This window comes from Pseudochaenichthys georgianus, chromosome 10, assembly GCF_902827115.2.
Source record: "Pseudochaenichthys georgianus chromosome 10, fPseGeo1.2, whole genome shotgun sequence".
NCBI lineage: Eukaryota > Metazoa > Chordata > Actinopteri > Perciformes > Channichthyidae > Pseudochaenichthys > Pseudochaenichthys georgianus.
The window spans coordinates 26403432-26420810 of NC_047512.1; the positions used below are offsets into that span (position 1 = coordinate 26403432).

At 44.3% G+C, this 17379-nt stretch overlaps 1 protein-coding gene across 5 annotated transcripts in view; it reads left to right on the plus strand.

The window, feature by feature from the left end:
* The window catches only part of unc5a (unc-5 netrin receptor A), a 135734-nt gene that overhangs the window by 92528 nt on the left and 25827 nt on the right, over nt 1–17379 (plus strand). For 3 of the 5 annotated variants that reach the window (XM_034093014.2, XM_034093015.2, XM_034093011.2), the window contains exons 3-7: nt 2147–2290; nt 3853–3956; nt 5184–5364; nt 8215–8382; nt 14647–14811. In XM_034093014.2, coding sequence (XP_033948905.1) covers nt 2147–2290; nt 3853–3956; nt 5184–5364; nt 8215–8382; nt 14647–14811 — 762 coding nt within the window. The remainder of the gene's footprint in view (nt 1–2146; nt 2291–3852; nt 3957–5183; nt 5365–8214; nt 8383–14646; nt 14812–17379) is intronic. The other 2 variants (XM_034093012.2, XM_034093013.2) reach the window with 1 other exon arrangement.

Consider the following 17379-nt stretch of genomic DNA (forward strand, 5'->3'; position numbering starts at 1 on the left):
CAGGAAATCACATTGTAGGATTTTTAATGAATTAATTGGTAAATTCCTCGGTAAAATAAGTATTTGGTCACCTACAAACAAACAAGATTTCTGGCTCTCACAGACCTGTAACTTCTTCTTTAAGAGCCTCCTCTGTCCTCCACTCGTTAACTGTATTAATGGCACCTGTTTGAACTCGTTATCAGTATAAAAGACACCTGTCCACAACCTCAAACAGTCACACTCCAAACTCCACTATGGCCAAGACCAAAGAGCTGTCAAAGGACACCAGAAACAAAATTGTAGACCTGCACCAGGCTGGGAAGACTGAATCTGCAATAGGTAAGCAGCTTGGTGTGAAGAAATCAACTGTGGGAGCAATTATTAGAAAATGGAAGACATACAAGACCACTGATAATCTCCCTCGATCTGGGGCTCCACGCAAGATCTCACCCCGTGGGGTCAAAATGATCACAAGAACGGTGAGCAAAAACCCCAGAACCACACGGGGGGACCTAGTCAATGACCTGCAGAGAGCTGGGACCAAAGTAACAAAGGCTACCATCAGTAACACACTACGCCGCCAGGGACTCAAATCCTGCAGTGCCAGACGTGTCCCCCTGCTTAAGCCAGTACATGTCCAGGCCCGTCTGAAGTTTGCTAGAGAGCATTCAGATGATCCAGAAGAGGATTGGGAGAATGTCATATGGTCAGATGAAACCAAAATAGAACTTTTTGGTAAAATCTCAACTAGACGTGTTTGGAGGAGAAAGAATGCTGAGTTGCATCCAAAGAACACCATACCTACTGTGAAACATGGGGGTGGACACATCATGCTTTGGGGCTGTTTTTCTGCAAAGGGACCAGGACGACTGATCCGTGTAAAGGAAAGAATGAATGGGGCAATGCATCGTGAGATTTTGAGTGACAACCTCCTTCCATCAGCAAGGGCATTGAAGATGAAACGTGGCTGGGTCTTTCAGCATGACAATGATCCCAAACACACCGCCCGGGCAACGAAGGAGTGGCTTCGTAAGAAGCATTTCAAGGTCCTGGAGTGGCCTAGCCAGTCTCCAGATCTCAACCCCATAGAAAATCTTTGGAGGGAGTTGAAAGTCCGTGTTGCCCAGCGACAGCCCCAAAACATCACTGCTCTAGAGGAGATCTGCATGGAGGTATGGGCCAAAATACCAGCAACAGTGTGTGAAAACCTTGTGAAGACTTACAGAAAACATTTGACCTGTCATTGCCAACAAAGGGTATATAACAAAGTATTGAGATGAACTTTTGTTATTGACCAAATACTTATTTTCCACCTTAATTTGCAAATACATTCTTTAAAAATCAGACAATGTGATTTTCTGGATTTTTTTCTTCTCATTTTGTCTCTCATCGTTGAGGTATACCTAGGATTACAGGCCTCTCTCATCTTTTTAAGTGGGAGAACTTGCACAATTGGTGGCTGACTAAATACTTTTTTGCCCCACTGTATATATATAAAAAACCTCTGTATTACAGGTCCCAAATAAAAGGTCAAAGGTAAATTAAATGAAGGATTGCTTCTGAAATATCAAAGAATACCGGACTCTAACAACACTATGTTGTTTGGACAGTTAAGCAGAAGGGATTTTCTCGCAATTTTCTTTTGTTTAGAGAAGCGATGTCTTTACTTGAAAAGCAATAAAGCTTACATCAACACTGTTGTGTATATACTCCATAGATGTGTACTATTCCCCCCCTCGTGAATGTAATAATAGAGAGGCAGGTCGTGCTGAATATTTTTGTTTGTTTAGCGCTTCCTTGTTCCTTTTCAACTGTTGGTTTTAACGCCTTCCGAATTACACCAAGGATAGCTATGAGCCTCTCTTCTCATTTTCCTCGGTTAACAAGCACTCTCTTTATATATGATTATGGTTCTCTGCTTGTTTATTCTGCAAACTTTATTTTCTAAATTACCTCGCCGATTTAGTTCAAGGTACAAAATGTACTAAAGGATTCAGAAGAGCTCATTTTGTTTTCTTTCTGGGAAGAAATATTCATGGTCACTTAATTGTTTGGCTCCATCAAACGAGCTGATCGGGATAAACTTGATCCCCCTACCCCCCCCCCCCCCCCCCCTCCCCCCCTCATTTCACCATTTTGATTACTGCCTGTGTTTGCTTTGCAGCGCTGCCAATCATGCAGGTGACAATTGACATAACCAGACAGCAGGTGGAGAAGATCTTCGGTCTGGATGAGTACTGGTGTCAGTGCGTCGCCTGGAGCACCACCGGAACGCAGAAGAGCCAAAAAGCGTACATCAGGATTGCTTGTGAGTGCACTTTAAAAACATCACTGTCATTACAAATGACATTTCTGCAACACATTGCATGTCTGTTTGTAATAAGAGGATATTAGCATGATGAATTTTCACCTTGCGTGGTAGTGGAGGGAGTAACTTTCATTTACCAACTAGCCCAGAAGCTCTCTGTGCACTACAGTGCATTACTGTGTTTACAAATTACCTAGATCATCTTTAGGCAATTGTACTTATTAAGAAAATATTTCATCCGTGGCAGGGATAAACTGATATTAATGAATCTGTTTAAAGGAAGTCTTGGGGAACAAAATGGAACACTAAATGTGAGCATTCATGAGCATATTTTTCACTGGTTACAGTACATCAACGATGATCCCTGTGAAAGTAACCGGAATAAACAGAGATTTTAAATCTATTGCTGTGCTGTAATCATAAATCTGTCTGGGGAACACAGACACATCCCTCGCTCAGCCTCAAAAGCTTTATTAGGAGAAGCCATTTCACATTTGAGTATTTTAAAGCATTCTGCCTATTTATTCCCACATTAATATGCATTATTCCACACAGAGCCGTACGCAGCGCTGTCTCCGAACCATTTGAAAACACACATTCATTATCCGACCTTGTTTGCGAGCTCAACAAAAAGAGTTCCATGTAAGATAAGGCCACGCGCCAAAAAACAATAATGTGTGCGTGCACACACATACACATCTGCATATATTTGAGCCTTCCAGGAGTGTTATATCCTAAGTCTCCCCCAGTCCAATTATATCGGTTTTAATTAAATTGAATGTCATGAAACCCTCTGCTTTTCCTAATATAATGATTGGTCAGGACAGACACAACATCTGTTTAAAGAAAATGCACCGGTGGCTCAAAGCCACACCCTCAGCCCCTCACAACACAATAACACATTACTGATGCATAACCCGGGGTGAACACATTAAATGTGCTCCAACCTCCCAGCTATGAGCTTCCTGTCCATCTCATTTTATACAAATTGCCTTGCATTCATTTTCACTCTTGAGAAATAAGCAAATAAGCGTTGCCAGTTTTACCTGTGTAATGTACAGCCTGGGCTTACTGACAATTGTATAGCAGGATTTGCAATGGTAAGAGTTTCCAATGAGACGTAATGTGAAGCCCCATGCAGGCAGCCAGGCTTGCAGGAGCTCTTGTCCAGGTGCCTCAGGGCTCTGTTTTCGTGCGGCTGCTCCAAGCCCTCATACAGATGGAGGCTGGGGGCTGGAGAGAGCAGAGTGGGTGGTAGGGGACGAGTGAGGGGTAATGCAATTGCTTTTGCTTGATGCCGGGCCCCTCTGGCAGCAGACAAGCATTTCTGAACCAGCCAGGCAGCCTGTAATAAGCAACATGGTTGGTGCCACAGATCCCTCTGTGGCTTAGGGGCCAACTGGAGTGCGACATGCTCAGCGACGCCACGGGTGGACATTTCTAGAGAGAAGGAAATGTTGAAACCTCCGAGCTAAGTTTTGTGGAAGGAAGTATTTCATTTTGAATCTCACAAGCTCGTACTAACATCCTAATTGGTTTTGTCTCTCCCTGTCTTTTTTCAGACCTGAGAAAGAACTTTGAGGAGGAGCCGCAGGGTAAAGAGGTTACATTGGACCAGGAGGTGTTACTGCGCTGCTATCCCCCCGAGGGAGTGCCACAAGCCGAGGTGAGACATGGATACAGAAGATATTTATAGGCCCACATCTAGCATCCCTTTACCCTTTCCTCACCAGGAGTACAAAGAGCAAAAAGTATCTCAGGATTAGCTCCCCAGCATCTCCAGCAGGGAACAGTCAACCCTGTACGGATAAATTACACCTCTAATTATTCCCCATTATTGATTTATTATCTCCCTTACATCTCTGAGAAGCCGTATATCACAGCGTCTCGTCACATCACTCAGGATAGGCTTGGAGGCTTCACTCCCTGTTTGGCATCTCGAAAGGCCCATCCATAATTAATGGATCTATTTGCCTCCCTCTCTCCCTATCTAATTCTCCATCCCTCTGCCGTCTCTCCACGTCCTGTGTGTCTCGTACCCTCTTGTTCTGCTCAACTCTCTCCCTTTCTCTTTACGTCTCTGGGTGCTGTGTGTCTGTGTTTAGAGGACCAGACGGGGGCCAGCTGTTTCACCTCTTCTGCTGCGTCCTCCTGGTCCCATATAGGCACTAACCGCTCTAATAACAACACAAGAGGAGGTTAGGCCAGCCACTCAGACAGCCCAGAGACCATGAGCAGCAGAGTAGCCAATCACAGCTCCACAATGTAGGGACAGTGTGCAGAGAAATAGGAAGGTAGGTGCCAAGTGCAGTTCAACAGAAAAGAACATCAGAGCAGAAGTCACCACGGGAGAAAACAAGGATAGTGCACAAGAGGAGGAAAGCCCAATTATATGCGGCATTGCAACTGGCAGTAATACGCACAACAATGCTGCTGTACCGTAGCTACTCTCGAGACGTGACACAAGGTCAAGTGAGAGCAAGAAAACAAGCAAACCAATCTGAAAGTACACCAAAAAAAGAATAATATCAGTTTTGGCTTGTGCAAGAGGGCACAGAAAACTGCACAAAGCATGATTTGTTTCATTCTCGGACCAGCAACATCTAGAGATCTACAGCAGCTACGCATTAAAAGCTACATTCCCCACACAAAAAGAAAATATATAAGAATTAAAACGCTATATAGATGAATTAATTCCATCTCAGTGTCAGTATAACAACAAGCTACATTTTAATCTTTCTCTGTTTGATTGCATTAATAACTGCACTACTTTTATGTTCAATGTAAAAAAATCCAATCCCGGCATGTGTGCTTCCTGTGGAGCGGCTTGGGAGGGGAGCAGTTTTCTATTCAGTTAAGGTGAATTTTGACCCTTTGAAACCATATTTTTCAGGTGGAGTGGCAGAGAAACGAGGATGTGATCAACCCAGGGAGCGACCTAAATTTTTTCATGACAACTGACCATAGTCTCGTCATCAAAAAAGCCCGGCTGGGGGACACGGGGAACTACACATGTGTGGCCAAAAACATTGTCGCTCGCCGCAAAAGCAACTCTGCCACGGTCCTAGTCTATGGTAGGTGGAAACTCCTTTCAACAGGTGTCAAAGCGGTCTACACACAGTAATGAAAAGTCTGGAGTTAGGCAGCTTCCAAATATGCGAAACATAAAAGCAGCTTAAATGAATTGTGTATTGCTTGCATGTGCTTCCGTTATCCCAAAGTCTAACAATAACCCTGCATGTTCGCCTGCATGGAGGAGACATGAGTACACAGATTCTATGTGAAGTTTTAAAGAGAATATGCAGTGTTACACATAATGACATACAGTACAGTGTCTACAAGCATGATACAGCTCTACTATCCAGCTAACAATGAATTATATTTTCATAAATAATGACATAGTAGTGCATCTGCACAACTTAACATGTTACTGGCATCCATTCTGCCAAAGCTGGCCAGCTTCAATCTCCACGCTGCCATCTTCCTCTATCTTTGTAGTGAATCCAATACGGGAGGAGAAAATTAAATAAAAGCAAACTGTAAATAATTACTTGACTCAATAAGCAGACTGATCTGTATTACAATTCTGAGAAACAGCATATTTGTTATCACAGAGGGTTTCTTGGGTACTGGCTCGTCTTCTTTCTTGCATACATTGAAGCCAGACTTATTTCTCAGCTACTCTACATGCAAACAGGAAATCACGAGGAACGGATTATGAAAGCAACTTTGTTGCATATGAGAAATGTAGAATCTGGCACAGTGTCTGACACGGTTCGTTTTTATCAAGGCTGCCAGAAGAAGACGATTATATCTAGTCAGAACAAGACTTCTTGACAGTGTCAAAAACACAACATATGGCAAAACAAACAGCACTATGGAGGAGTATGCACATCTCTGCATCACTTCTGCTATAAAATAATTTCAAGGTTTTTGTGTGAGTCTATACAATATTTTATGTCAGCTAAAAAGAACAGGTAATCAAAATTCATGAAAAGGGGTGCACTAGGTGCAAGTATTCCTATCCTTGGGAAATGAGGGTGTCAGTGGGAATTATTTGATCAAAACTGAATAACAGTTCTTAAAATTCAGGTTATAGCTACATGATTTAAAATGTAATATATTTTCACTTAAAAGTGCAGTCCGACAAAAGATCTCAATGGATTTAAGGGTGTAGGATGAATTCCAATTCGGACAACATGAGCATAGTTTGAAACATGAAGGTCATCAATTGAGGGCTTTAGAGCTTTAATGTATCAACGAAAAATAATTAGAACGATGAACTAGACTGAGCTGTAATATTAAACAATGAATACAAAAAATAAGCATTTAGGGATATCTCTGTACTTAGGAACTTTGACAAAGGACTTGTGTTTTCTTTTTAGGCAGTATTTTAACTGCAAATTATGGTCAAAAAAAGGCATGTGCATTTTCTCGGTGAACGATTTGAAATTAAATGTGTACATTTTGAGCATGCAGTCAATACACACATTTCACTGAGCCTTGAGTGTAATGAAAAAAATAAACAAGTTATTTGTACTTAATTATAATTGATTAGCTTGTTGTTAAAAGCTCTGCAGATCTACAAATCCACACGTATACAGATTAAATGAGTGCAGAGGCAAAAGCATTCTAATTGTTGTTGCCTTTCTTGTAATGTCAAAAATACAATAGTTATGAAATGAAATATTGTTTGCTCTCAACAACCTGACAAATTGTGAACAAATTGTTCGTGGTGCATGCATGTCAGATTTTCATGTGTTCTTGACAAGAGGACAAATGTATTACCATTGTAGCAAAGATTGAGGTTATATCACAATAGAAGTGGTCTTGTTGAAAAAGAAAAATCCATTACTGAGAGCATCACAGTCCATCATGCTAGCTGATCAAGCTAGCTGTAGCAAGTCATAATAACTGCTACTTTTCAAAGGGGGTTCAACGGGGGGCCAGAGATGCATTTTAACAAGGCCTGGCTGGTGTGACAGCACTCTGCGCTAAGAGGTAATCAGGGGCCGAGTTGCCTGGCAATTTACCTCACAGTGGCGGGCAATCAATCGCATAGAGAGGGCAAGGAAATGATTCAGCCACGACAAGCACAGGAGAGAGTTAGGGGGAGATTAGGACGGCAGTATGTACAGAAAAGGAACGACAGCGCTGTGCAAGTCAATAAATCAGGAATCTCGGTATCTTGTAAGCTGGGGCAAACACAGGATGTACAGGAAGGAGCTGATTAGAATTAAACCAGCGTGGTGTGATGGAAATCACCTGCTGAGATTGAGCGATATAGCTGCAATTATGTCCCAATAGGTGGATAAAGTTCAGCAAAGTGCCTTTCAGTTTGAAATAGAAAAGAGGAAAAAATGTAAATTCAAAAATGAGTTGAGTGACGTGGGAAATCAGCAGTGGATGAGTGAAAGACACAATTTGAACAGGGTTGATGTATTTATTTTTCAGTCTTGGCCTTTCCGTAAGCGTGTTGTAATTATTATTCTGTATATTATATGAAACTTTTGTATAATGTCTTCCATTACCTTTGTGAGATTTAGGGGGCTATCTAAAATATCCTCTGGTTACTTTGCAGAAACTGTCTTCCTCAGAGATAAGGTCAAAGAAGGCAACTGTCATGTTATTTTCTGTTCCCTGTTGAAGCTATTTTGTTTTCACTGCAGTTGGCTGTATTTCCAACATGGACACAGGAAGCTGCCCCCCCCCCCCCCCTTTGCAGTTGCTCTTCCATTAGTTCACCTTGCAGCGCTGAGCCACAGAGTGTAACAGCAGTCACAATTATTCTAGCGCAACACACCTCTTTTCCTTGGTGCATGTCGGGTAATCCTGGCTGCTCTGTCCCTTCATCCATCCCTCCCAACCTCCCCCTCCCTTACCCACTTCATCCCCCCCCCCCACCCCTGGCGCTGGTCTGACAGTCAACGGCGGCTGGTCCACGTGGACCACCTGGTCGTCCTGCAGTGCTGTGTGTGGGCGCGGCTGGCAGAAGAGGAGTCGGAGCTGCACCAACCCCACGCCACTGAATGGAGGCACTTCCTGTGAGGGGCAGAACGTCCAGAAAAGTGCCTGTGTGGCCACCTGTCCAGGTAACTCCCAGGCAACCCCGTTTGTCCTGTGGCGCTTGGCTTCCTGTGGCTTCCTTTTTGCATTTGTTTGCATCTAGAAGTTATCAATTCATCTTTATTTTGGCTGCCTTGTGTACCAGCACCTTGGTCTTACCTTAGATGCTACAGTAGTGCTTCTGTTGTTTCCTGCAATTAGACCGCTTACACAGCAATGTCAGTCTATTAGTCTTCACAGTCACATCCTAAAAAGTGATTTATTCTTTGTTCACATATCTCCTTGTCTGCTGCTCCGGCCTCAGACCACGCTTCTATTTCAGAGACCTGTCTGCTTTAAGAGACATGGTCCAGGCCATTGCATTGTGTCAGACCAGCGAGTACTTTAGTTAATGTTTGCTGCGCACGCTCTGTAGTAAATATGGGCAATACAAATCTGAATGATGGTGGCGTTTGGGGAATTGAGGGTGTTTCATTTGCCTGCCTGTTCTACCCCTGTAAGAGCGTCCGGGAGGCAGAGAGCGTCCTGCCTGATACTGAGCAACACATATCGATCTCTGGTAGCCTGAGATGGAAGTCAAGCTGCTTCATTTGCGGTCCCACATTAGTCCCCATACAGAGAGAGAGATAGCTGGATAGGAAAAGGGAGGTGTAAGGTGAAAGCAGGGATAGAGACAGATGGAATCAGGTACAGTGTAAGATAGGACAAAGCGCAGAGTGATAGAGAGGAGAGGAACACTGAGAAAGAAGTAGAAAGAGCCCCAGTGTGTACAAGAGCTTGCTGTTTAGCTGCCAGCAGATCAGTGTGTGGACATATCGCCGAGGCTCTGCAGCCATGCTGACCACAGGAGAAATCTCCCACGCTCGGTAAATAGCAGAGAGGGAAACCCAACACCTCTGGCAGTGGCAGCTTCTCCCAGCCTAAAACAAAGGTTATCTTACTCTGTGAATCAGGGCGTTGTGTTACACATCTCTCATGTAAAGACATCACTCGATGTCAAGCTGGAGTGTAAGTAACATGGCCCGCTGGAATACAGCAGGAGGAGGAAGACAAAGGGAGCACAGCGGTGCGTGACGCTCCACCAGGACCCTATCTGGGTGGATTTGGAATTATTAGCGCTGTAGCCACGAGTAATGGAATTAGAGGGGTGTCCAGGGATGCTTGACATTCCCCCACACCAACGCAGGATACTGACCTCCATGAGCTTAAAGAGATTAATGTCAGTCCGAAATCTATTGTTAGACGAAAGCCCGCCCCCCTCTCTTTCACTAGCCCCACAAGGAGAGCGTGTGTAATTCCAATCCTTAGGGTGCTGTTGCAGAAATGGTTGCATTGTGCCCTGACTTTGAAAAAGAGAGAACTGCTCAAACCTCTCTCAGTCCTGTTGTTTGGCAACAGAGAAGCCTCTGCCTTCTTTTCTCACTCGTTACCTGAGATCAGACAGAGTATCAGGGGCACAGACCGCTGTCCAGGGTCAGGGTCCACTGCGCCAGAGTCCCTGGATGATGGGCTGTAGTTTTCTTCCACAAGTGGTAACGCTGCGTACACACATGCCTCTGAAGTCCCTCAGGATGAACTGACCGCTCCCATCTTTTGTCACCAAGCGCGCACACAGCCCGTCAATGACTACCCCCAAATAATCCTCAATAGATTTGACAAATACCTGATTAACATTGACATATATGGCTATCAGCCTTAATATGTTAATTAGACTTTCTCCCATTCAGCAAGGGGGGGAACAAATGAGTCCGGCCTTACAAAGAGCATCACAACATACTGGATAACAATTGTAATTATCACTTTGCTTAGCCTTCGCATGTCTCATCCACCTCACCAACAGTAGAGGGAGAGTTCAGTCCATTTGAGACTTGAGAAGAACAAATGACATGGAGAGCTGTACGCTTCAGAAAGATATCTTGTTATTTTTTAAGACACGGCTGACATTTGGATTCAGAAATTATTTATTTATTTAGCTTGTATTTATTTATTTTTAATATAGCCTTGAGAGGCATCCTTACTCATTGCCTTTTGTTTTTGAGTTGCCGTCTTAAAATTACATTTAATTATATTCTTGTTTCAAGAGTTCATTAATTATCTAGACTCAAATTCTCTGTTGACTGTAAGCTCTCTAGTGCATTTAGCCCACAGCATTTGATCTTTAAAAGAAGAAGAAAAACAAATACATTTAGTTTTTACTTAGATTTGTGCAGTTCCACTCTGTGTTGTTTACAATACAACAAGGGCCTCACAGATTTTGCTTTACCTCTTGTTGGAACCAACAACGGCTATAATTTGTAACTGCATTGCCTGGCTTAGTCTATATATACATTTATTGTTGAGTTGCCGGTGGCCATGTATTGTTCCACATTTCACAAGTAGCATGTTTCTTTCAGAGCATTACTAAGCTACAGCCGCAGAAGCACATTTCCACACACTGACGTCATGTACGCTTCCACAGACCAACACCGTCTGCTGTTCAGCAACACAACTCTCCACCTGTCTGTTCACACTTAGTCTGAACCAAAGCTCCAACCTCCTAATGTTGTCTAAGTCTCCAAAGTGTTAAATGAGAGTTGGCAGAGGCCTCTGTGGCTGATCAGATGGGCTGCATGCTGAGAGACACAGGAGCAGGAGGAGGCCTGAGGCTCAGAGCAGAGCAGATCAACACTTGAGTCAGCGAGTAGACGAACTATGCAAGAGCTTATCTCAATTTCACTTCCCTCACTCTGCTTTCTCCTTTTCCCTTTGTCTCATCTCATCCCTTTCCCACTGAAGTATCCCACATAAATCTGCAGTCCATCCCTCACTCCTTCATTGACTTCGGAGCCAAAATGTCATATCACGCCAGCATTTCCAAAAACACTTCCTTGGCCAACAGCAAGTAGTTAGCCCTCTAGTTTCTTTAGTGACACCTGACTGACATAAATTAAAGGCACTGTTGCTAAAGTATTAGAGAAGAGCAAACAACCTGAAGACATTTCTAACTTTCGTGAATTATTTAAATGTTGTACTGATCCCTCAGGCTTGCCAGAGGAGCCGTGAGATTTCTACGAGATGGAAAGTAAACAGACTCGCGGCTGGTGTATTTGTACATGCGTACTTGTAAGTGTGTGTTTGTGCCTGTTTCTGTTGTACACATGCAAGTTAGCGCCCATATGTCGACTGTCTGCACTGCAGGCAAATGTCTAATTTTACTTTGGGGGTATGTGTGTCTCTGGAAATGATCAGTGATTGTTCAGGAGACTTCACATTCAAGGAATAAATAAGAGGAATGCCTAATACATATCAGAGAAAAACACTCAGAAAGACGATGGCCATCTGTTGACAGCCTCGCATCAGTGCTGTTTTTAACCGTGCTGTGCCTTTTGTTTTGGTGTACCCTGTTCATATCTTGCATATATAATCATTTTGTTCTCGTGGTTTGGTTAACAAAAGGGAGTAGGCGCAGAGTGCATACTACATCCTAACCATGAACAAACATCTGATTTATTAATTCATAAAATGGGACAGAAATCCAAAATATGGTCTGATTATGCGACTAAGCCATCCCCCCCACTGCTCGGGTCTGTTGTTTTCTGAGGCTTTTTTAATCAGCCTTTGAACACCGGGATTAGGGCTGGTTACTGTGCACACGTGTGTTGACAGGACGGTGGGAGCAGAGGGGCTGCCTGCTGGTCTCAGTGGTGCTTGTCTACCTCCTCATCTTCCCCTCAAGGACACAGGAACTGTGGGTGTCCGATGATCTGGGACAGTGTCCGTCAGCGGCCGTTGTCATTTTGAAAAGCCAAGCCGCAAAGAGGCCCTCCCACTGACCTGTAAAGAATGGTCGGGTTCTTTTGCTCCTCCACCCCTACAGCATGTCTAAATGGGGGCTTGCCACTGGGCTATTGTATTACTTTCACTCCTCAGAGACCTGCCTGACCTAAAACCTGTGGTGCTGCATGATTGAAAATCAGCTGTGGGGCCTTTTGCAGGAGCGCTAACAATCTCTTTCTGGGGATTTGATAAGGAAAACTGGGGACGTGGATAACATTTGACATCGTAAAAGGATGAGGCTTGGTTCGGATTTCAGCCTTAAATTAAAAAGGAAATCAAGGAAAGTGACAATTTCCTTGCTTCGCTGCATTTATTCTCAGCACTTACTCCCACTTGCTGTTATGCTGTCCTAACATTTCTCTGGCGTCTGCTGCGCCTGTAAGAAGCCTTTTCTGTTTCTGAAATATTTGCAACATGTGTTCAGAGTCAGACAAACCATCAAGAACTATTCATGCATTTTCATCCTTCCTTGATTTCCCTCAGCCTTGGGTGGCAGTGCTTGTGTCTCATCCACATTCCCGTGAGCAGCACCCCGTTTCCACTGCAATCTCCGTGTTTGAAAATGTTATTTGCATGGCCATTAGTCTTGCTTTGTGGTGTAAAAAGAGACGTAGAATTTCATCACCTCATCAGGGCAGATGTTGATCTCATTTCACATTGGTGTGGATAAACTGAGGGGCGACATAATATATTCATTAGGATGTAATTCTCTATTCAATCATTCTCGTTCCCAGCCCGGATAATCAGCCTACTGGCCCACGGATGGGTCCACTCAATGCCAAACAAGGACAATTATCTGATTGGTTCGACTCTCTCTGCCAAATGGATCATCTGACTGCAAAGAGGACCTAGCATCCCATAACACACAGAGACACACACATTCTCACATTTGGGAGCAGGGTCTTATTCACACACCTGGGCTTCTGGTCCAATACGCTCATAGCGCCATTTACCGCGTTTTCCAATTGGTAGTAAAAAAACAAATAGTATCATTGCTTACAGTTATGCAATAATGTGTAACCCACCCCTAGTGACTCACTTATGTTTTATTAACCTGCAGCGGATAAGACCTGCACTCACTGGGTCATGCCCCCTGCACTATATACTGCTGGGGGGGGGGGGTGTGTGTGTGTGTGTGTGTGTGTGTGTGTGTGTGTGTGTGTGTGTGTGTGTGTGTGTGTGTGTGTGTGTGTGTGTGTGTGTGTGTGTGTGTGTGTGTGTGTGTGTGTGTGTGTGTGTGTGTGTGTGTGTGTGTGTGTGTGTGTGTGTGTGTGTGTGTGTGTGTGTGTGTGTGTGTGTGTGTGTGTGTGTGTGTGTGTGTGTGTGTGTGTGTGTGTGTGTGTGTGTGTGTGTGTGTGTGTGTGTGTGTGTGTGTGTGTGTGTGTGTGTGTGTGTGTGTGTGTGTGTGTGTGTGTGTGTGTGTGTGTGTGTGTGGTTCCCCTTCGCCCTTACATTTGGGAAAGTGTGGCTTTTTCCCCCCATGAGAGCTCATTACTGCTCTTTTTCCCATTATCCCTATGGTAACCCTGCCCAGGCCTGGCGCTGTGTCACTCTCACTATAACTCCCTGCCGCCGAGCTCCCCCCCTCCAGCCACAGTGCCAAATTACGCCCACCTTTGTGAGATGGCCTCCGTCCCTGCATGTGGTAAAGCTGCTGATATTTCTTATAGCCAGGCCTGCACAGAACAATTACCGGCCCATTTCCATTCGTTTCATTTTGCTCGTGCTGATGGTGGTGTGTTTGAAGTTGTGGTGGACATAAATAGGCTGCAGGTGTAATGTACAATGTAATACCACCTGTATTGTGTCTTGCATTGAAATGCACTGCAGGTAATGCCCGTGTTGCTACAGTAACGGCTTGTTTGGCTGAGAAATCTAACCAAGGCAGATTTGTTTCCGCTCACAAAATCCCACATTGCACACAAAAACGTTCTACATGGATGTATATCAGTAGATAGGGTTATATTCCCAATTGGAAATATTTTTCTCCCTGTACATATTTAGATTGTTGACAGCAGAGTCTACCAGGCCACAGCACCGGGGTTTAGCTTAGTTGCATCTTATTTCCATGTTAAAAATAAATAAACGAAGCAGAGTAGAGACGATATGCTTTTTCACAGCAGTTTTACACGCTTTGGTTTCCCTGTGCATCTGCTGGAGTGTGTGCAAGTGGATTTGCATGTCTTTATATTGCTTTCCCTACCAGGTTTCCATTTTAGAGCGAGTGGATTTGCACAGGAAGGCTACAGAGTATCCTACCAGTTGTTCTCATCTCACACGCAAATACTCCACTGCTTTTGCACCGCTGCTGCATCTGAACTTCACCGCGCAGAGTTTTAACAGTTCAGAGTGTTTGCTTGTTTTATTGGAACTCCTCAGCATGATTTTTTCAATCAGAAGTTGTACCGATGAATCAGATGGTGTATGTGTGTGTGTTTGTGCTCACCCTTGTTTTATGTTGTGTGTGTTTGCAGTGGACGGAGGCTGGAGCGAGTGGAGCAAGTGGTCGGCGTGTGGAGCGGACTGTTCGATGTGGAGGAGCAGAGAGTGCTCCCAGCCCTCACCTGGCACCAGGGGCAAAGACTGCCAAGGGCTCGACCTCCAGTCTCTCAACTGTACCAGCGAGCAGTGCCCACAGAGTGAGTGCACGGACCACCCACGCACTGCAAACCATACTCTCAATTTATAAACTCTGTGCAGCAATGGAACATATTTAGTAGCAACGGTCTTTATTAACAACAGCCAAAATAGAATGAAGTTTAGTGATTTATATGCCTATTAAAGCTTGTGAGTATATTCAACTTTTTTTTAAAACGACTTAAATCTAAAGTTCTCTACAAATGTATATCAAGGCCTGTTTTCTATTCAGATTATGGCAACTGCTTTTGGTATAGTGGGATAGCTGCAGGTATCAGGATTGGATTGATGACGGTGATCTGTTTTTTAACTCCAGGCATTCAGGACACTCGTGCAAAACACGTAGGCGCGCTGCAATGCTAAAAAGCACTCTGATCGGGGCCCAAGGCAGGATGAGGAGATGGGAAGGGCAAGGCTTTCCCCTTCATGCTTTTTGTATACAATGTTCACTTTGGCATGGGAACTGAGAATGTCCTCCTCCACTTTTTATTAGACCTCATAAACATGTGATGTATCCCTATAGCATCAGATGTGTGTGATAGACAAAGGGAAAGAGGTCCATTCAATAAGACCATCACTGCCTCGTCCACACCTTCGCGACCTTTTCGACCATCAGTTCTAATAAACACCAGTATGACACCCGCTGCTAAAATAATACACAACCTTTCCACCTGCGTCGCTGTCGTGATGCTCTCTAGGCTATTATTGGAGCTGACAATTAAACCATCTCTCTTCTGATTAAAACACAACCTGCCAGGTAAAGGGCCATGGGTCAAATCGGCCGTGCAAATGCACACACCTGGCCAGTGTGCTTGTGTGCTGTGATTTGTGTTTTTGATTTGCATCTCGTATAGCTACAAAGCCAATGTGTGTTTCAGGTTCTGTGTGAAGCAGCCACTGTGTGTTTCAACAAACCACGTGTCAGTAATAGGGCACGCGCATACCATCAGGATCAGAAACCATAAAGCACGACAGCTGAGTGGAAAGTGGCACTGCACGGTGCAAAGCTGACCAGATGGACATGAAGGGAGAGCTCTGTTGCTCCCCACAGATATCAAACGCAGAAGATATTGCAGCTTACCATCCAGAGATGACGAGTCTCAGGGTGGCGTCTCATGGATAAAATGTTATAAATAGCGTGCTCTTTGGCTGATCCGCATGATCAACACTGCGTGTTAATAGGGGATTCGGTTAACATGGGCCACTGAATTAATAAACTGAATTATGTATCTTGCATCATTTGACGTGATCAGATAGACCAATGCGTGGAGAGCTGGGGGGGTGGATAGAGCTAATGTTTGTTGCATTGTGTACATTGGGTTAGCAAAATGTGTGTGACTACGTGTCCCTGTGCATGAGGGTGTGTGTGTGCACGAGGGTGTGTGTGTGCACGAGGGTGTGTGTGTGCACGAGGGTGTGTGTGTGTCAGCCGATAGCTGAATATTGGCTGGTGCAGTGAACCAGGGAGCTCAGTCGGCCCATCATCAAAGGTCAGCAGCTCCTCCCCAGAGAGGCAAGATGTATACACAAAGATGCTCGTCGTTGTTCCTAATGCACGCACACACACACACACACACACACACACACACACACACACACACACACACACACACACACACACACACACACACACACACACACACACACACACATTCATACAGTCACTCAGTATTTACACTGACAGTGCAGAGTGGAGTGCTGGCCTCTGAAGAATGCCTGTCCCAATCTGTTCCCAGCAGATGTGTTTCCATAGACAACGGCTGTGTGAAGTATTATAATAAGCAAAATAGCGCGATGGTTTTGGCTTGTCAGCAACTCCCATACTTCAACCATGTCTGCAGGCTATTAGCTGAAATGGAAAACTTCCCCCCTGAAACAAAAGCCACCCTTCTCTTCTCCAGTGTAATCGGAAAATACAACTGCAGAGTGAGCCGTCGTTACGCTGCCTCAAAAAGACGTCCTCTGTCTCTAATCTGCCTCATTAAGCAGGGAATGGCATACGTTGTATGAGGGTATTGTTTTGGGTATTGCATATATGAGAATCAATGTGCGGCTGCAAGCTTTGTGTTATAGCTCAAACATAAACAGATCTGACCCAGGGAGGATCATTTTCATACAGCAGACAAAGTGGAGCCCAAGATGGAGCTACGCACAATCTGTGCAGGAAAATAATAAATAAGCTGGCCTCCTGCCAGACAGGTGTTGGAGGGCACGAAAAAGATAGCTGGACAAATGATACTGCTCGTATTCTCAGGCACAGAAAATTACAACAACATAAAAACAATTATTTGGGTTAATGCGTTTAATGAGGGTAATGAACTTAATTTGCAGCAGCATCCAGTTTTAGGGTTGTCACAAATGATTGTGCAAAAACCATCAAACCATTCATCTATATTTATATTTACTATATTGTTTTTGAATTTGGGAAGCTAATGTGGTGGCGATGCAGCGGATGTTTTAGTCATGGGTTTGTTGTCAGAGTGGGGTCACAGGCTGCATGAGAAATGGCTGAACAGTTATTTTTGGGCCATATTTCATCGGGAGCCGCTGAGAGATGCGAGGACTGTATT